General features: G+C 51.3%; 2 protein-coding genes across 4 annotated transcripts; both read right to left on the bottom strand.

Annotated features, from left to right (window-relative positions):
- Positions 1 to 844: 844 nt before the first annotated feature.
- Positions 845 to 5,698, bottom strand: TREM2 (triggering receptor expressed on myeloid cells 2). 2 transcript variants are annotated; one of them, XM_063178131.1, is made up of 4 exons: positions 5,472 to 5,698; positions 2,813 to 3,151; positions 1,710 to 1,764; positions 845 to 1,589 (listed from the first exon to the last, which is right to left on the bottom strand). In XM_063178131.1, the coding sequence occupies exons 1-4, from the start codon at positions 5,509 to 5,511 to the stop codon at positions 1,376 to 1,378; spliced, it is 648 nt and encodes a 215-aa protein (XP_063034201.1). In that variant the 5' UTR covers positions 5,512 to 5,698; the 3' UTR covers positions 845 to 1,375. The 2 variants fall into 2 exon arrangements, with proteins under 2 accessions (XP_063034201.1, XP_063034202.1); XM_063178132.1 differs by having other exon boundaries at positions 1,710 to 1,767; positions 5,472 to 5,633.
- Positions 5,699 to 6,054: 356 nt separating this feature from the next.
- LOC134430440 (polymeric immunoglobulin receptor-like) lies at positions 6,055 to 13,792 on the bottom strand. Of its 2 annotated transcripts, XM_063178116.1 has the most exons (8): positions 13,664 to 13,792; positions 11,744 to 12,088; positions 11,165 to 11,446; positions 10,511 to 10,837; positions 10,290 to 10,353; positions 9,169 to 9,278; positions 8,007 to 8,056; positions 6,058 to 7,412 (listed from the first exon to the last, which is right to left on the bottom strand). In XM_063178116.1, exons 1-8 carry the CDS (start codon positions 13,704 to 13,706, stop codon positions 7,212 to 7,214), a joined length of 1,422 nt encoding a protein of 473 aa, XP_063034186.1. In that variant the 5' UTR covers positions 13,707 to 13,792; the 3' UTR covers positions 6,058 to 7,211. The 2 variants fall into 2 exon arrangements, with proteins under 2 accessions (XP_063034187.1, XP_063034186.1); XM_063178117.1 differs by lacking the exon at positions 8,007 to 8,056 and having other exon boundaries at positions 6,055 to 7,412.
- Positions 13,793 to 16,228: the final 2,436 nt, after the last annotated feature.

Genomic DNA, 16,228 nt, shown 5'->3' with positions numbered 1-16,228 from the left:
TGTGGTGAAAGGGAATGTGAGCTCTGATGGGGCTTTGATCAGAGTTACCTTGAATTTGGGGCAGCATTTTGCACCAAACACAGGGCTGGAGTTTCCAGCTGGCCCTCACAGGATGGGAGCAATGAGGGACAGGGAGTTCCATTTTTGTTGGTTTTTTTTTTTTTTTTTTGCAAACAGCCCCAAAAGTTCTGATGAACCTCGAGTTGTGATTCATTGAGGGGGAAGAGAGGAAAAAACAAATCCCACAGAGTGTCCAGATCACAGAGCCAACGTCAGCACAGAGGGAACAGGGGAAGGACAGAACCAGCCCCAGAAATGTTTCTGCCCCAAACCCATTTGCTTTTGATTAATACAATCCTACCAAATTACATTCATTGGTTTTGAGGGTAATCAGAAAGTTGTTGATTAATTTCTTTTTATTTCAGATGGCAAATTCCTCTCTGTGGATGCAGTCATACAAGTCACTGTCTAGACAGAAGACAGCAACCAACACAGAATTTTTTCCTCAAAAGTTGCTGATTTAAAACTGAGAACCTCGCAGTGGTTGGAGGGAAAGATCTCAGAAGGACAAAGGTTGCCAGATGTCCCACCATGAATTTCAATTTCTGGACAAAACACAGAACTACTCTAAAAATGAGAACCCAAAAGTGTAATTAAGCAAATTTCGGTCATTGCTTCTGTGGGCAACGAGAGGTTGGGCTCTGAGCTGCTGTTTCTGCTGCCTCTGGATGTTCCAGCCTGTCCTGCAGGCTCTGAATGTTCCTGGATGTTCTGAACACTCCAGGGTGTCCCAAGCATCACCTCTGTTCTGTCACCTGGTGTCCTGCAGGAATCCACACCGAGCCAGAGAATCAGCTGGATTTTATTCAGTTTTGCAGGGAAAAAGAAACGTGAGTGCCCACGGGTTCGGGAGCCTGGGAGAAAACACAGGGAGAACAACAGAGAGACAATTCCTGTGTTCACAAAGTCCCTTCAGAGAGGAGAAGCTGCCTCAGAGGTGCAAGGAGACCCCATCCCTGTCCTGGTGTGTCCTGCAGTTCCTCAGCCCTTTCCAACAGGGGTTTTCTCCAACCATCCCCACTGTCCAAAGCAGCTTTTGGGAGCTGCTCTTCCTCCCCTTGGAAAGACAGAATTTGTCACCTGAGGTGACAGGAAGCTGATGGGTGTCAGTTCAGAGCATGATGGAATGGTCCTGGGAATGAGGTCTGGAATAACTGCCTGGGGATGAGACACCAAGGGGAAGAGGTGATGAAGAAGATGGGAACCTCTCCAGAGTGACAGGTTCTTCCAGACCTGTGTTTAGTAGTGGTCCTTTCCTTATGGCAGGTGGCCTTTTCCATGGATTTGCCTTTTCCACGGATTCCTTTGGCTTGGCTCATGCAGAGCTCTCCCAGGAGAGGCCGATTCCATCATGTCCAAGGTCAGCAGGGACTGGGAGCTCCTGCTGCTCACCCAGTTCTGGGTTCTGCCCTCTCTCCCTGTTCTTCCTGCTGTGGGCAACAGCACCGACCAGCACAGCCACCATGAACTTGGCCACCAGGAATCCAGCCAGGATGTAGAAAACAGTGAAATCCACATCAGGAGGGGACCTGTGGGGAACCAGAAACACAACCACGAAGGGGATGGTCCAACCTTGAAAAAAATCTCTTGTGGTGCTGCCTTAGTCCTAGGAAGATGAAAGATCTCAGCACGAGGAGTTTTGGGCTCACCTGGAGATGCTCTGCACAGCTCTGGGCTCCTCTGGCACGTGGGTCACCAGGTCAGCTGCTGATGGAAACACAACAGTTTAGTCTGCAGATGTTTCTGGGTGATGTTAGCTGGACAGGCAACCCAGGTGAGATGGGGCACTGGGAGCAATAAGGAGGTGATATTTCAGATACCCTCTAACAGTGAGGCCACGCTGCTGTAAATCAGGAATAAAGAGAGGCCCATGAAATACAGAACCTCCTTAGAGCGAGACAAAACTAGATGTTGACTCAAGTGGGTCCTTGGCAGCTGCAGACACCCATGAAATACCAATAGGAACCCGTGAAATTCCAACAGGAACCCATAAAATTCCAGTATGGACACATGAAATTCCAATAGGAACCTGTAAACTTCCAAGAGGAACCTGTGAAATTCCAGTAGGAACCTATGAAATTCCAACAGGAACACGTGAAATTCCAGTAGGAACTGGCGAAATTCCAGCAGGGACACGTGAAATCCCAGTACAAACCTGTGAAATTTCAATAGGAACCTATGAAATTCCAGTAGGAACCCGTGAAATTCCAATAGAGACAAGTGAAATTCCAATAGGAACCTGTGAAATTCCAATAGGGACACATGAAATTCCAATTGGGACACATGAAACTCCAGTAGGAACCTGTGAAATTCCAACAGGAACCCATTAAATTCCAATAGGGACATGTAAAATTCCAATAGGAACCTGCGAAATTCCAATAAGGACACATGAAATTCCAAAAGAGACACATGAAATTCCAGTAGGAACCTGTGAAACTCCAATACGGACACATGAAATTCCAGTAGGAACCTGTGAAATTCCAACAGGAACCCATTAAATTCCAGTAGGAACCCATGAAATTCCAGTAGGAACCCGTGAAATTCCAGTAGAAACCTGTGAAATTCCAACAGGAACTCATTAAATTCCAATAGGGACACATGAAATTCCAATAGGAACCCATGAAATTTCAGTAAGGGCACGAGAAATTCCAATATGAACCCCTGAAATTCCACGAGGAACCCGTGAAACTCCAGGTAGGAAGCCCCGAAATTCCACGAGGAACCCTCCAAACTCGGAGCCCCCATCACGCACCTGCCAGCACCTCCACCCGCACCCTCCTGAGGCTCCGCGTGTGGCCCAGGAACCCCGTCTGGCACTGGTAGAGCCCCGCGTCGCGCCGGCGCAGGCCCCGCATGGTGACGGTGAGCAGCCCGGCGCGGGCGTCGTCCCTGATGGAGGTGCTGCCCCGGCTGGGCCTGGGCAGGGGCAGCCAGGCGGGCGGCGCGCTCACCACGGGCTGGCAGCGCCCCCGGCCCAGCTGGCGGCACCAGCTCTTGTCCCGCCACCACTGCCGCGCGTCGTATGAGCAGTTGATGGAAATGGTGTCGCCCTCCACGGCCACCACGGTGACGTTCTCGGCAGCGCAGGATGCTGCGGGACGGAGGGATGGAGGATGGAGGGATGGAGGATGGAGGGATGGAGGGATGGAGGATGGAGGGATGGAGGGATGGAGGATGGAGGATGGAGGGACAGAGGGATGGAGGGACAGAGGGATGGAGGGACGGAGGGATGGAGAGATGGAGGGACGGAGGGATGGAGGGACGGAGGGATGGAGGGACGGAGGGATGGAGGGATGGAGGGATGGAGGGACGGAGGGATGGAGAGATGGAGGGACGGAGGGATGGAGGGACGGAGGGATGGAGGGACGGAGGGATGAAGGATGGAGGATGGAGGGATGGAGGAACGGAGGGACAGAGGGATGGAGAGATGGAGGGACGGAAAGACGGAAATACGGAGGGATGGAGGGATGCAGGGATGGGGGGATGGAGGTACAGGTGAGCCAAGGTTCTCCCAGGTCTATCCCTCATTGTCGAGTTGTCGAATGTCCTTTTCATCCTCTAGTGATGTCACCCGTAGGGATGTCACCTGTAGGACTATGTCACTTGTGGAACTGTCACCCATAGGGTGTCACCTGTAGGGCTATCACCTGTAGGACTGTCAGATATAGGGATGTCACCTGTAGGACTGTCAGATATAGGGATGTCACCTGTAGGACTATGTCTCCCTATAAGGATGTCACCTGTAGAGCTGTCACTTGTGGAACTGTCACCCATAGGGTGTCACCTGTAGGACTATCAGCCATAGGGATGTCACCTGTAGGATGTCACCTGTAGAGCTGTCACTAGTGGAACTGTCACCCATAGGGCCTCACCTGTAGTGCTGCCACCCATAGGGCTGTCACCTGTGGAATGTCACCTCTGGGGTTATCACCTGTAGGAGTGTCACCTGTGGGGTTATCACCTGTAGGTGTGTCTCTGTAGGGTTGTCACCCATAGGTTGTCACCTGAAGGACTGGCTGTCACCCTCAGGGTTGTCACCTGTAGGATGTCACCCATCCACTTTCCCCATGACCAACCCACTGTGCTCAGATCTTGGCTCAGATATTCTGGAATTGGTCCCAGTGACACCCCCAAACCAGTGCCCTGCTCACTGGTTCCTTCTGAATCCCACTTATCAAATCCAGTTTAACTTTTTTTTTCCACCCTATCTTTTAATACCTTACTAATTTTAACCATGTTGACAACTGGTTTTTGTCTGCTTGAGGTTTTTTTTTTTAATTGTCTGGGTTCCTTATTTCTAATTTCCATTCCTCTTTGTGACAGGCAGAGGGGACAGTCTGAGCTATTCATACTTCCAGAGAGAAGTGCAGTGTGGTATTTGTGGAAATCTATTTCTAGTGAAAAAAACTCACAGGCAAATGCTTCTGTGAGATCATCAGTAATGATAAAACAGAAGTAAATTTAAAAATAGGCTCTTGTGAGGACTTTGTGCTGGCTGAGCCTTTTAATAACACTTCTTACAATAATTTCAACATTTGTAAGTGAATTGTAAACTGAAAGCTATGAAGTTCTTTCAGCTTGACTGGAAGAAGACCTAAAATGGATCTCTGCAATCCAACACCTACAGGGCTTTATCTTGATGTGTTGTTCCATGTAAACATAATTTACCTCATGGAATATCCAGCCCAGTCCTGTTCAACCCCTCCAAAACTCTTTAACTGCTTCTCCCATTTCCCCTTCCTTCCCCCAGCCCCAGAATTCCCACAGCACTGCAAAACATCTCTCCAACAGAATCACTGACAGATTCCCTGGAAAATGTTGTGTCATTCTCTTTTCAACCAACTCTGCTGACAGATCATGAACCATTGATGCTCCTCCTCTTTTCTCGGGTGCAAAGCACAGTGAACTTTTCCCAAACTCGCCCCAATTTTTGGGACAGGTTCCTGTGCTCCCACAGCCCGAGTCTGTTGCCTTTCCCTGCTCTGCTCTGAGATCTGGGCTCCCCAAAGTGCTGCAGAGAGCCCCAGCTGGGCCCTGCACCTCATTTCATTCCTTTCCAAGCTGGAAAACCCAGGTGTGTGGGATTTCAGAGCTGCACCCTTCACTGGCTTTCTTTTCCCTGCCCCTGAGCCCCACCTGTGGCCATTTGCATCTCTATGTAAATCCCATCTGCTAATGCAAACAGCCCAGAATTTTGCAATTTCACGTTGCACACAGGACTTCTCTCATCAGCGGTTCCTGTTCTGACTCAAAAGGATCCCTGTGAGGAAACCTGGGAGCTCTGGGATCACCCTTTGATGGGTGGTTTGGTAAACAAAGGGAAAAGTGAGGATGGAGCCTTCGGACAGAGACAAAGCTTTGCCTTAATCCTTCCCCCTTTACCTGACCCCAAAACCACGTGGGGATCTTACCTGACAGGAAGAGCAAGGTGAGGTTCAGGAGCTTCTCCATGGGGCTGAGCAGAGAAGGAGCAGGAGAGGAGCAGGAGAGGAGCAGGAGAGGAGCGAGCTGGCCCAGCCCAGGGGCAGCTCCTCTCCCCCTGCTCGCTGTGACGGAAGGAAGGAGCACAGGAACTTGGCATCCTCTTCATCCTGCACATTGAGCAATGCTCCAGGAACAGGCATTGCCCTCGTGGGCTGGAAATTCAGGCATCAGCACTGGGAGGGAGCAGCACGTGGCGGGCTGGGGCCACAGGCTGGGTGTCTGCTCCCACCAGAGCAGGATTTCATGGAATCGTGGAGCAGGATTTAAAGAAATCATGGAATCACAGAGTGGTTTGGGTTGGAAGGACCTTAAAGCTCATCCAGCTCCACCCCTGCCATGGGCAGGGACACCTTCCACCATCCCAGGCTGCTCCAAGTCCCATCCAACCTGGCCTTGGGCACTGCCAGGGATCCATGGGCAGCCACAGCTGCTCTGGGCACCTGTGCCAGGGCCTGCCCACCCTCGCAGGGAAAAATTCCTTCCCAAAATCCCTGTGGAGGTGGGAATCCACCCCCTCGTCCTGGCACTCCAAGCACGATGGAGATAAATCATAAATTACAAATAAATTATTTACAGGAGTTGCGCATGGGGGGAATTTCTGGAAAGATGAAAGGGAGGATCTCTTCCACAGCTTGACCCATGAAGAGCAAATTTTTGGGGGAATGTTGGGCTTGAACGGACCATTTCCAAAACCATTTTCTTTTTTTTTTTTTTTTTTTTCTGCCAGGTCAACTCTGAAAAATCTCAAAAAATTTCCATCAGCCTCCCTGGTGCAGCCCTGGCAAAAGGAGCCTGTTGGATGTGAGTGAGGGCTGGGTCAGGCCCCTTTGGTCTGTCACCTCCAGCAGGGCTTGGGCAGGGAAATCAGGAGTGGTATTTGTGGAAATCTATTTCTAGTGAAGAAAAAGTCACAGGCAAACACTTTTGTGAGATCATCAGCAATGATAAAACAGAAGTAAATTTAAAAATAGGCTCTTGTGGGGACTTTGTGCTGGCTGAGCCTTTTATACAATAATTTCAACAATTGTAAGTGAATTGTAAACTAAAAACGATGAAGTTCTTTCAGCTTGACTAGAAGAAGACCTAAAATGGATCTCTGCAATCCAAAAACTGAGCCCCAAAAACTCATTTCACGTTGCTGCCCACATGACTGTTAAACGAAATGTGTCATTTGGAGCGTTTCCAGCAGAGACAGGGAAGTGCAGGAGCTGGTTCTGCTTTTTCTTGGAATCCAGCACTCACGTCCCCAGCCCATTCCTTGGAAATGAACCCAGCCACAGCGAGGTTTGATCCCTGCAGCACTGGAATGAGTTTGCTTGGCCACAGGAGCTGAATTCTTGGGACTGGGGCAGGATTTGGGGTGGATATCCCACCCAGCCATGTCCACACCGCTCCTCTGCACACCTGCCTCTCCAAGGTTCTGCACTTTAATGGGATTGGAAAAGCAGATGTACAAGAGATCCTGGGAATGCCTCCACAGCTCTGTCTGCCACAAGAGCGGCAAAACCTCTGCTTTCTAAAGCAAGAGGGAGGGCTGAAAATGCTCAGCAAACACCACACATACAGCAGCAAAACTCAGCTTGTCCGTCCACACACCTCCTGTCCTCACTCCCACTGTGTATTCCAGTTCCTTCCTCCCATTTCTGGCTTGTTTGGTGTTCTGTGCTTCATTCCTTGCTGGTCCTTGGGGCCTGGTTGAAGGCAATGATGGCATATTCCACGTGCTGGGGGTTCCTGGGAGCCTGGCTCGGTTCCACATTGCAGTAAAGAGGATCCTCAGGGCTGGGGTGGGATTGCACATCCAGGTTGATGTATGCTGGACCTTTGCTGCCATCCTGAGAACTTTCCCTCCTCCCAGTGCTGCCAGGCTGGGAAAAGAAAGGGAAAACACTTGTTAGCATGAGTCAGTGCCAGGGCACAGCTGCTGCTGTGCAGGAAAAGAGAAGCTGTGTCCAATTTTACCTCTGATTTTCCTTCCCAAGGAAAGGAGAAGCTTTGTCAAATTTTACCTCTGGTTTTCCTTCCCAAGGAAAGAGAGAAACTGTGTCAAATTTCACCTCTGATTTTCTCTGATTTTCCTTCCCAAGGAAAGGAGAAGCTGTGTCCAATTTTATCTCTGGTCATGACAGAGGTGAAGGAACAGGGAACTCTTTTCTTCCCCACCTCTCCTGGATACAGGTGGAGCCTCATGCTCTGACCCTGCTTGCTACTCCTTGAGTCTCTTCTCAAGGGTTACCAGAATTTGCTCCACTGGGTTTGCTCCTGCTGGAGTTTCCTTGCATTAATTACCCCCCTTTCTCTCCAGTTATGAATATTCCTCTCTCTGCTGCCATTAAATACAATTTCCCTCCTGTTTATAACCAAACTGAGCTCCAAGCTCCTCACCAGCTGGGTCTGACAGCTCCTCCCAGGCTGCTGCTCAGGGGTCTGGCACCCTGTGGGAAATGTTCCATTTTCCTTACCTGTGCTGTGCCCTCTGCTCGGTCACTGGTGTCCTCTGCTTCTCTGTTACCTTTGGAATGAGGCAAAACCAGAGGGTTTAGATGAGGAGAAATCCATGAAAAGCTCTGCCTGAGGAGGTTTGGGACTGCCCATGATGGGATGTGCCTCTGCTCTGGGGTTGGGGAACACTTTTTGCTCTCTTTACTCCTCCTCGAAGGTGTTTGCACCTCTGGAGGAACCTGGGTTTGATTTATTCAGAGGGGAGGCAGGGACGAGCCTGCCTTGAGACCTCCAACCTGACTTCCAGATTGCAATGCAAGATGTTTTCAATTGCCATCTAAAACAGATTACCTTGGTCAAGTGGGCAGCTTGTCTTATCTCTCTCTTTGAGTGACCACAATCACTCCTCCCTTGGGAAGGGACATCTGCTGATAACAGCTATGGAATGTCACTGCATGGCTGATAAGAACTACAGCATCCCATGGGGAGATGCTCTGCCCAGGGGGAGGAGCCAAGCATTGCTACCTGGATATAATCTTGAGATTTCAAACATTCCTAACTGGATACAATCTGGAGATTTCAAACATTCCTAACTGGATATAATCTTGAGATTTCAAACATTCCTACCCGGATATAATCTGGAGATTTCACACATTCCTACCCGGATATAATCTGGAGATTTCAAACATTCCTACCCGGATATAATCTGGAGATTCTGGAACACCAGCACAGCTTCTCCACTGGATTCCCCAGAGCAACAGCAGCTGCCTCTTCTTCCACTGGATCTTCAGAGCAATACTACACCCTTTTCTCCAGGATCCCTCCTGACACTGCAGGAGGGCTGAGCCACAATTCCAATGGGACTGCTGCCAACACCCTGACCCACAGGGTGTCAGGTTGGGTTCTGACTCTGACAGTGTTGTTCTAGTGCACTGCATTGTTTATTTTATCTTTTTTTTTTTCCTTTCCCTATTAAAGAACTGTTATTTCCTGATCCCATATTTTTTTGCCTGAGAGCCCCTTAATTTAAAATTTACAGCAATTCAGAGGGGTGGGGAGGGTTCACATTCTCCATTTCAGGGGAGGCTCCTGCCTTCCTCAGCAGACCCCTGGCTTTCCAAACCAAGGCACTGACCTTCCCAGGGCTCTGAGCTCACCTGGGACAGCCCCAGCCCCACGTACCTGTTCTCAGGAGCAGCCTGTAGTACCTGACAGCCAGGGCTGTGCAGCTGAGCAGGGCCAGGAGCAGCAGGATGAGTAGCACCACGGACAGGATGAGGAAGGTGTTCTCACTGCAGGTGGAGGAGAGGAAGGCAGTTACCAGGGTGGGATGATTTAACAGCCCATCACCAAACAGGGGCCAAAAGAGGGACAGGGACAGGTTTTATGTGCTCAGTTGGAAGGAGGGTCTGGTTCTCCTGCAGATCCTGCAGGGTCCTCCCTCTGTGAGCCTGGGCAAGTCTCTGCTGATTCAGAAGGGGAAGGAGACACTGGAGACCTTTCCTGCTTCCTGATTCTTGATTTTTCTACTTGGCCGTATTTTCTGAGCTTTTCCTAAACCATTCTCCAGGCTTTAGAAACAAAGCTCAGAGTTCAGAGCTCCGAGCACAATTCCAGGCTCTCAGGAGCAGGGATGGCTCTGCTCTTAGGTGCTGCTGTGGCAATGATGACAGCAGATGTACAAAGGGAGAAAAATCCATTACGTTTAACTGGTAAATGGAATAAGAGCAGCCAAGGACTGTCTCATTGTTAAATATTCAGATAGGAGGGAATAAAGTTGAGGCTGAGGGGCAGAATCTGGTGGTTCTGTTCATGTGAACTGCAGAGCCGAAGGAGAAGAGAAGGAGGAGGAGGAGGAGGAGGAGGAGGAGGAGGAAGAGGAAGAGGAAGAGGAAGAGGAGGAGGAGGAAGAGGAGGAGGAGGAGGAGAAGGAGAAGGAGAAGGAGAAGGAGAAGGAGAAGGAGAAGGAGAAGGAGAAGGAGAAGGAGAAGGAGAAGGAGAAGGAGAAGGAGAAGGAGAAGGAGAAGGAGAAGGAGAAGGAGAAGGAGAAGGAGAAGGAGAAGGAGAAGGAGAAGGAGAAGGAGAAGGAGAAGGAGAAGGCTCTATCATGATTTTACCAATCTGCCTCTTTGGATTTAGGGTTAGGGCCGGAGCTGGAGAAGGAGAGGCCACCTTTGGTGAGGATCCTGTCATATCCAATTCCTCTACAGGCAGGAGGCAGAGTGCCCAGGGCCTGCCTGCCACAAGTGTATAACACGAATAACCTGTGAGTGCTCAGGCTCAGAGATTCATTTAGGCCTTACCTGTCACCCAGAAGAGTTTCTTGACTTTGGTTTTCAGAGTATGAAACACGTCCTCGACGCAACGCTGCAATCACAGACACGAGGAGAGGAATGGTCACTGTGGGGCTGCTCTGCATTCAGCAGTGAAACACCACAGTTGTCACTATTTGGTTCAGCAGCAGGGGCCAGACAAGCTCAGGCACGTCCTGTCCAGCCATATTGGTAAAAATACCAATACTCACCCTTGGAAATGTTGAGTGTGATCTCCTCCATGCGGAGCAGCCCGGAGCTGTGCTGCAGCGCACACCAGTACACGCCCGAGTCCTGCAGCTGCAGCTGCTCCATGGTGATGGTCACAATGCCCTGCTGGGTGTCATCCTGGATCCTGACACGCTCCAAAGCTGTGCTGTTTGCTGCTGGGGACTCTGGCTTGGTGGTGACCAGCACTTTGCATGTTTTTCCCTCTTCCTTTTTGCACCAGGCTTTGCTGACAGTGCGGTAGTCGGCGATCTTGTAGTGACACTCGACAGTGATGTTGGCTGACTCCTCGGCTGTGAGCTTCTGGGTTCCTGCAAAACAGCCAGGATGTGTGCTGAGACCACAAAGGGGCATCCCACAGCAGCACCCCCTGCCCAGCACTGCAGTACCTCTGGGTCCCTGCAAAACAGAGAACATGGCAGGTACTCACTCTTGAACACAGAGAACATGGCAGGTACTCACAGGGACACAGAGAACATGGCAGGTACTTTCTCTTAAACACTGAGAACATGGCAGGTACTCATGGAGACACAGAGAACATGGCAGGTACTCACTCTTGGACACAGAGAACATGGCAGATACTCATAGAGAACATGGCAGGTACTCATGGGGACACAGAGAACATGGCAGGTACTCACTCTTGAACACAGAGAGCACAAACTCCATTTTCCGGGTGCGCTCAGAGTCCAGTGCACACCAGTACACACCAGAGTCCTGGATCTGCAGGTTCTTCATGGTGACGAGAGCCCTTCGAGCATTATACTGCACTGATACTCTGTCCTGCAGGGATTTCATTTCACTGCGTGCTGAAGGTGTTTTTCCCATCCTAGAGGCTGTGCATTTGAGCCCATCTGCGCACCAGGCATTACTCCCCTCTGGGCACTGCACTGTCAGGGTGTCCAGCTCCCACTGGAGCAGCTCTGTGAAACACCAAAGGTGGCACTGCCCAGTCAGTACTGGGCACAGGGGCACCTGGGACAGACCATGCCCTGGGGCAACTCCCACAGGGCAGGGGGAGTGGGAGCCAGCAGGACCAGGCAGGGCTGTGGGGCTCCTTCTCTCCCTGTGTGGGAGGGAAAGCAGGGAGCGAGGCTGGGGATGGGGCTGGGGGGACCAGGGGAAGCTGCTCAGCTGTGGGGGAGAGGGGGGTAGAGCAGGGGAAGGAGTGATGCTGCTTCCTGACAAGGCCTGGCTTTGGGTGGGGTACAGGTACTCACCCCTGAAAACAATCAGTGAGATCGCCTTTAGCCCTGGATATGTGTAGCTGTAAGAATTATAAACAGCACAGAAATATGTGCCTGAGTCCTCTGCCTTGAGACCACTCATGGTGACAGAAACAGTCTTACTAGCTTTGTTATCCTTTATTTGAAATCTCCCATCCTGGGATTGTCGGGTGTCTTCATATAAGTATGTGCGCAGGACTTCTTTAAATCTTCCACTTCCCAGGGTGAGGTACCAGTATTTTGTCTCAGAGTCACCAGTCCCCACTGCATAAGGACACTGGATGTACAGTGTCCCCCCTTCCCGTCGTCTGTAGGCTTCTGGGGCTTGGCCTTGGAGACCTGGAAGGATCAGATGCGGTGAGGGAGAGGGGAGCTGATCACAGAATTACAGCACAACAGAATCACAGAATCAACAAGGCTGGAAAAGACCTTTGAGATCACCAAGACCTTTGAGATCACCAAGAGCTTTGAGATCACCAAGCCCCTTCCATGTCCTCACGCCACCCTGTCACCCAGCCCATGGCACTCAGTGCCACCTCCAGTCTGTTGTTGCACACCTGCAGGGGTGGTGACTCCCCCAGCTCCCTGGGCAGCCCTTTCCCTTCCCCATCACCCTTTCTGTGAAGGTGCAGGGCTGCCCCTCAGGGCACACAGGGAAACTGCCTCCAACCTCCCCCGTGGACCCTGGTGGCTGGAAGGACTCCAAACCCCAAAGTCCCTCCCCATGCTGAATCCACCTGCTTGGAAATGGGAAGGGCAGCATTGAGATTTGAGCGGGGGATTCAATCTCACAGGGTGCTCAAGGTGCTGACCCTCCAAGCCACGTGTGGCACAGTGGCTGCAGCTGTCCCCTCACCCCTGCAGCCAAATGGGGACCATGCCCTGACCACAGCACCCCTGCCCTGTGTCACAGACATGTTTTATGGAAAATCCTTTCCTTAGGATCTTTTCTCCTGAGAAGCTGAGAGGCCTCAGGAACAAAATGCAAACAATGGTTATCTGCTGCTGTGGAATGCAACAGGTGCATCTGGGATTGGTCTCAGGTGGTTGTTTCTAATTAATGGCCAATCACCGTCAGCTGGTTCGGGTTGTCTGGTCAGTCACAAGCCTTTGTTATTCATTCTTTCCTCTTCTATTCTTAGCCAACCTTCTGATGAAATCCTTTCTTCTATTCTTTTAGTATAGTTTTAATATAATATATTATCATAAAATAATAAATCAGCCTTGTGAAACATGGAGTCAGATCCTCGTCTCTTCCTTCATCCTGGGACCCCTGTGAGCACAGACACTGCCCTGACCCAGGGCTGCCCTCAGAGGAGCTGAGCAGGGCCAGAGTGGTGGGAAAGGCTGTGTGATCCCAGCATGGACCATCCTGGAAACCTGGAGGAGCCAGGTGTTGGGGAAGATGGAACAGGAAAGCCCTATAAATATGATTGTCTGGCAAAAGATTTTGAGAATATAGAAACTATAAGTGAGATTGAAATGAAAGGAAGCTTTGAGATCCCTCAGTTACTGAACAACAGGAAAACAATGGTGTGGCCACTGCAGGTAATCCCCTTTTGATGGAACAACACCCTCTGCTTGCAGACAGCTCCAAGGGCCAGAGCAGACCCTGCAGCTTGGCAGAAGGCCCCAAAGAGGAGTTTTTAGGGTTTAAAATGGCAGCTCCCAGCAGGGCCCTGCACTTGGCTCTTTGCAATAAGCCCCAAGTTCCAAGCCCAGGCTTCAGAGATCGCTCCTCTCCTTCCATCCCAACCATCCCACCCCCGATGCTCCTACAGCCAGGGAACTGGGGCTGCCCTTCCCTGCCGCCCACTGCCCAGCCCAGAGCCTGGTGCTGGTGCTGCAGGAGCTCCCAGGGCAGCAGGAAGGAGGTGGGGACGGTTCTCCCTGTCCCCCGAGCCCTTCTCCTACCTGGGAAGCAGAGTGGCAGCAGGAACAGGGCTCTCAGCTCCATGGCCAGGGAAGGGGCATCACTGGGGGCTGTCCAGCGTGTCCCGTGCCAGCCTGGGTGCCCCTGGCCTCTCCTGCCTGGCAGTGACACAGCTCGGGGGGAAGTGCTGAGTTCTCGCTCTTGCCTCAAGCGGAAACACCTCCCCATGTTTTGTTACAAAATTAATATGACAGCAATCTCGGGGTGCTTTTGGGGAAGTGGCTGTGCCCAGCACGCAGCCTCTCCTGGTGCCAGAGGCTGCTGCTGCTCTCGCCTGGCTGGTGGCATTGGTTTTGTCACCCTCCTGTCCCCCTGGCCCGTGGTGAGGTCGGCACACCTGGCTCCTCTTCCTCCCTGGCTGGTGGGAGGGAAATGTTCCAGGGTTTGAAATCTGAAATTCCAAATGTGGAGTTTGAATTTCACATGGGTTTCCTGCAGCTGATTCTGCACCCAGGTGCTTTGCAGGGCTAACAGGGGGAAATGGGGAATGGCTTCTTTCCCTCCTTTCCCCCAGCCCCTCTGAGGAACTCTGCAAACCCACACAAAGCTGCTGTGCAGTGCTCCAGGTGAGTGCTGGAGCTGCTGCGTGTGCATCCCACAACCACAGCCCCGTCAGGGGGTGGGATGGTGGGGATGGATGGAGATGAGAGATCTCTGAAGCCAGGGCTTGGAATTTGGGGTTTATTGCAAAGGGCCAAGTGCAGGGCCCTGCTGGGAGCTGCCAGGCACAGCTCAGAGCAGGCCCCAAAGAGGGAGAGGTAAAGAGAGAGAAGGCAAGAGCGTGGTAAAGAGAGAATGGGAGAGTGAAAGAGAGGATCAGAGAGGAAGGTTCCCGTTACAATACAATAAATCTTCTTCTGGGCCTGGAACTTGGGGTTCGTTGCAAAGGGCCAAGTGCGGGGCCCTGCTGGGAGCTGCCAAACACAGCTCAGAGCAGGACTGAGAGAAGAGAGGGGGAGAGAGGATGAGAAAGAGAAAGAGGATGAGAGGGTAAGAGAGTAAGAGGGTAAGAGAGCGAGGTTCCCGTTACAATACAATAAATCTTCTGTGTTGAATATTCTAATTCTCACTAACCAATCTAGTACAAGATACAAATCCTACAGCATTTCCATACAGCCCATAAGAATCACTATATTACCACACTGTGTTACATTTTAAACCCTAAAAACTCCTCTATGGGCCCTTCTGCCAAGCTGCAGGGTCTGCTCTGACCCTTGGACTGTCTGCAAACAGAGGGTGTTGTTCCATCAAAAGGGGATCACCTTCAGCCAGCCACACCATTGTTTTCCAGTTGTTCAGTAACTGAGGGATCTCAAAACTTGCTTTTATTTCCATCTCATAGTTTCTATATTCTCACAATTTTTTGCCAGACAATCATATTTATAAGGCTTTCCTGTTTCATCTTCCCCATCACGTGCCCCTTCTCTCTCTGGGTGCTGTAAGGAGAAGGTCTGTGCTTCTCCCTGCTCCCAGAAACCCCGTGCTTCCACACTGGGAATTGTGCCCCTCACCAGCAGGGCTTGGCTGAGCCTTTCTGCCTCTCCTTCACCTCCCTGTGTCCTTCCCTGCCCTTGAAGGAGGAGCAGGAGCTGCTGTGCCAGCACGGCGTCCCCTGGGCCGGTACCTGCCCCGCTCCAGCAGAGCGGCACACTCAGCCTCCACTGACACCCCAGCTGCAAAGAATTTCCAATTATATGAATAAGCAGCTTATTAACAATACATTCTGGCTAATCATTTTGTGCTAGATATCTCTGCATTGTCTTGTCCCCAAATCCCTCTCTCATCAGGCACTTGATGCTCGGTAACGAGAAGGGGGAACACGCTCGGGCTCTGCTGAACAAATCCCAGGAGGCTGCAATTAGCTCAGTTCCTGCAACTGGTTGCCTCCAAACTGAGCCAAGAGCTGCTCCTCAGCCCTTCCCACGGTGTTTGCTGCATCCATGGGAGGTTCTGCCCCAGGGGAGAGGCTCTGTGGGGCAGGACAGGCCGTCAGGAGATGCCCATCCAGGGCCTGGCATCTTGGAGCAGCAGGAATGTGATGAAGTTGGGCCTTTTGCTGCATGTCTGGCAGAGGATCAATGTGATTTTAATGACAGAATCCCAGGGGAGGAGATGAATATTGTCTCAGGAGGTCACTTCAGCCAGCCCAGTGACACAGCGGGATCAGGCCTGTCCAGGGCATCTCTAAAGATCTCTTTAAGCAGCTGAGGCTGCAGCATTTTCCTGTTCCAGTGAGGCACCAGCGCCATCTGAACACTCCTCCCAGCGCTGCCTCTCCCTGGCTTTGATGCCTTGCTCCACTTCAATGCCGTTATACCACTGTGACCTCAGAGATCAGATCAGATCATTCCCATTCCCATTCTCCCCTCAGTCCTTCCACTCCAGACTGACTCCAGACGGTTGCATCCCAAATATTTTGATTTTCCCTCCTCAGCTGTGTTCCTGACAACTCGGATCATTTCCTCACCCCTTTCTCTGTTCTCTGTTATCAATCCACCTCTTCCCTGTCTTCTTGGATTCCCCAAAGTTCCTTTGGAGCTTAAGGA

Source organism: Melospiza melodia, chromosome 28 (assembly GCF_035770615.1).
Source record: "Melospiza melodia melodia isolate bMelMel2 chromosome 28, bMelMel2.pri, whole genome shotgun sequence".
Lineage (NCBI taxonomy): Eukaryota > Metazoa > Chordata > Aves > Passeriformes > Passerellidae > Melospiza > Melospiza melodia.
The sequence above is the reverse complement of the archived record's forward strand: the minus strand, read 5'-3'. Positions and strand labels throughout refer to the sequence as shown.

Bases quoted from the DNA above. Each gene is read 5' to 3' on its own strand.
- TREM2 (XM_063178132.1), bottom strand. From the start codon at position 5,511: ATGGAGAAGCTCCTGAACCTCACCTTGCTCTTCCTGTCAG. The intron at 3,152-5,471 runs GTAAGATCCCCA...TCCGTCCCGCAG, and splicing joins CACCTTGCTCTTCCTGTCAG to CATCCTGCGCTGCCGAGAAC. The intron at 1,590-1,709 runs GTGAGCCCAAAA...GGTTCCCCACAG, and splicing joins GCTGTGCAGAGCATCTCCAG to GTCCCCTCCTGATGTGGATT.
- LOC134430440 (XM_063178116.1), bottom strand. From the start codon at position 13,706: ATGGAGCTGAGAGCCCTGTTCCTGCTGCCACTCTGCTTCCCAG. The intron at 12,089-13,663 runs GTAGGAGAAGGG...TGATCCTTCCAG, and splicing joins GCTGCCACTCTGCTTCCCAG to GTCTCCAAGGCCAAGCCCCA. The intron at 10,354-10,510 runs GTGAGTATTGGT...CTGTGATTGCAG, and splicing joins CACACTCAACATTTCCAAGG to CGTTGCGTCGAGGACGTGTT.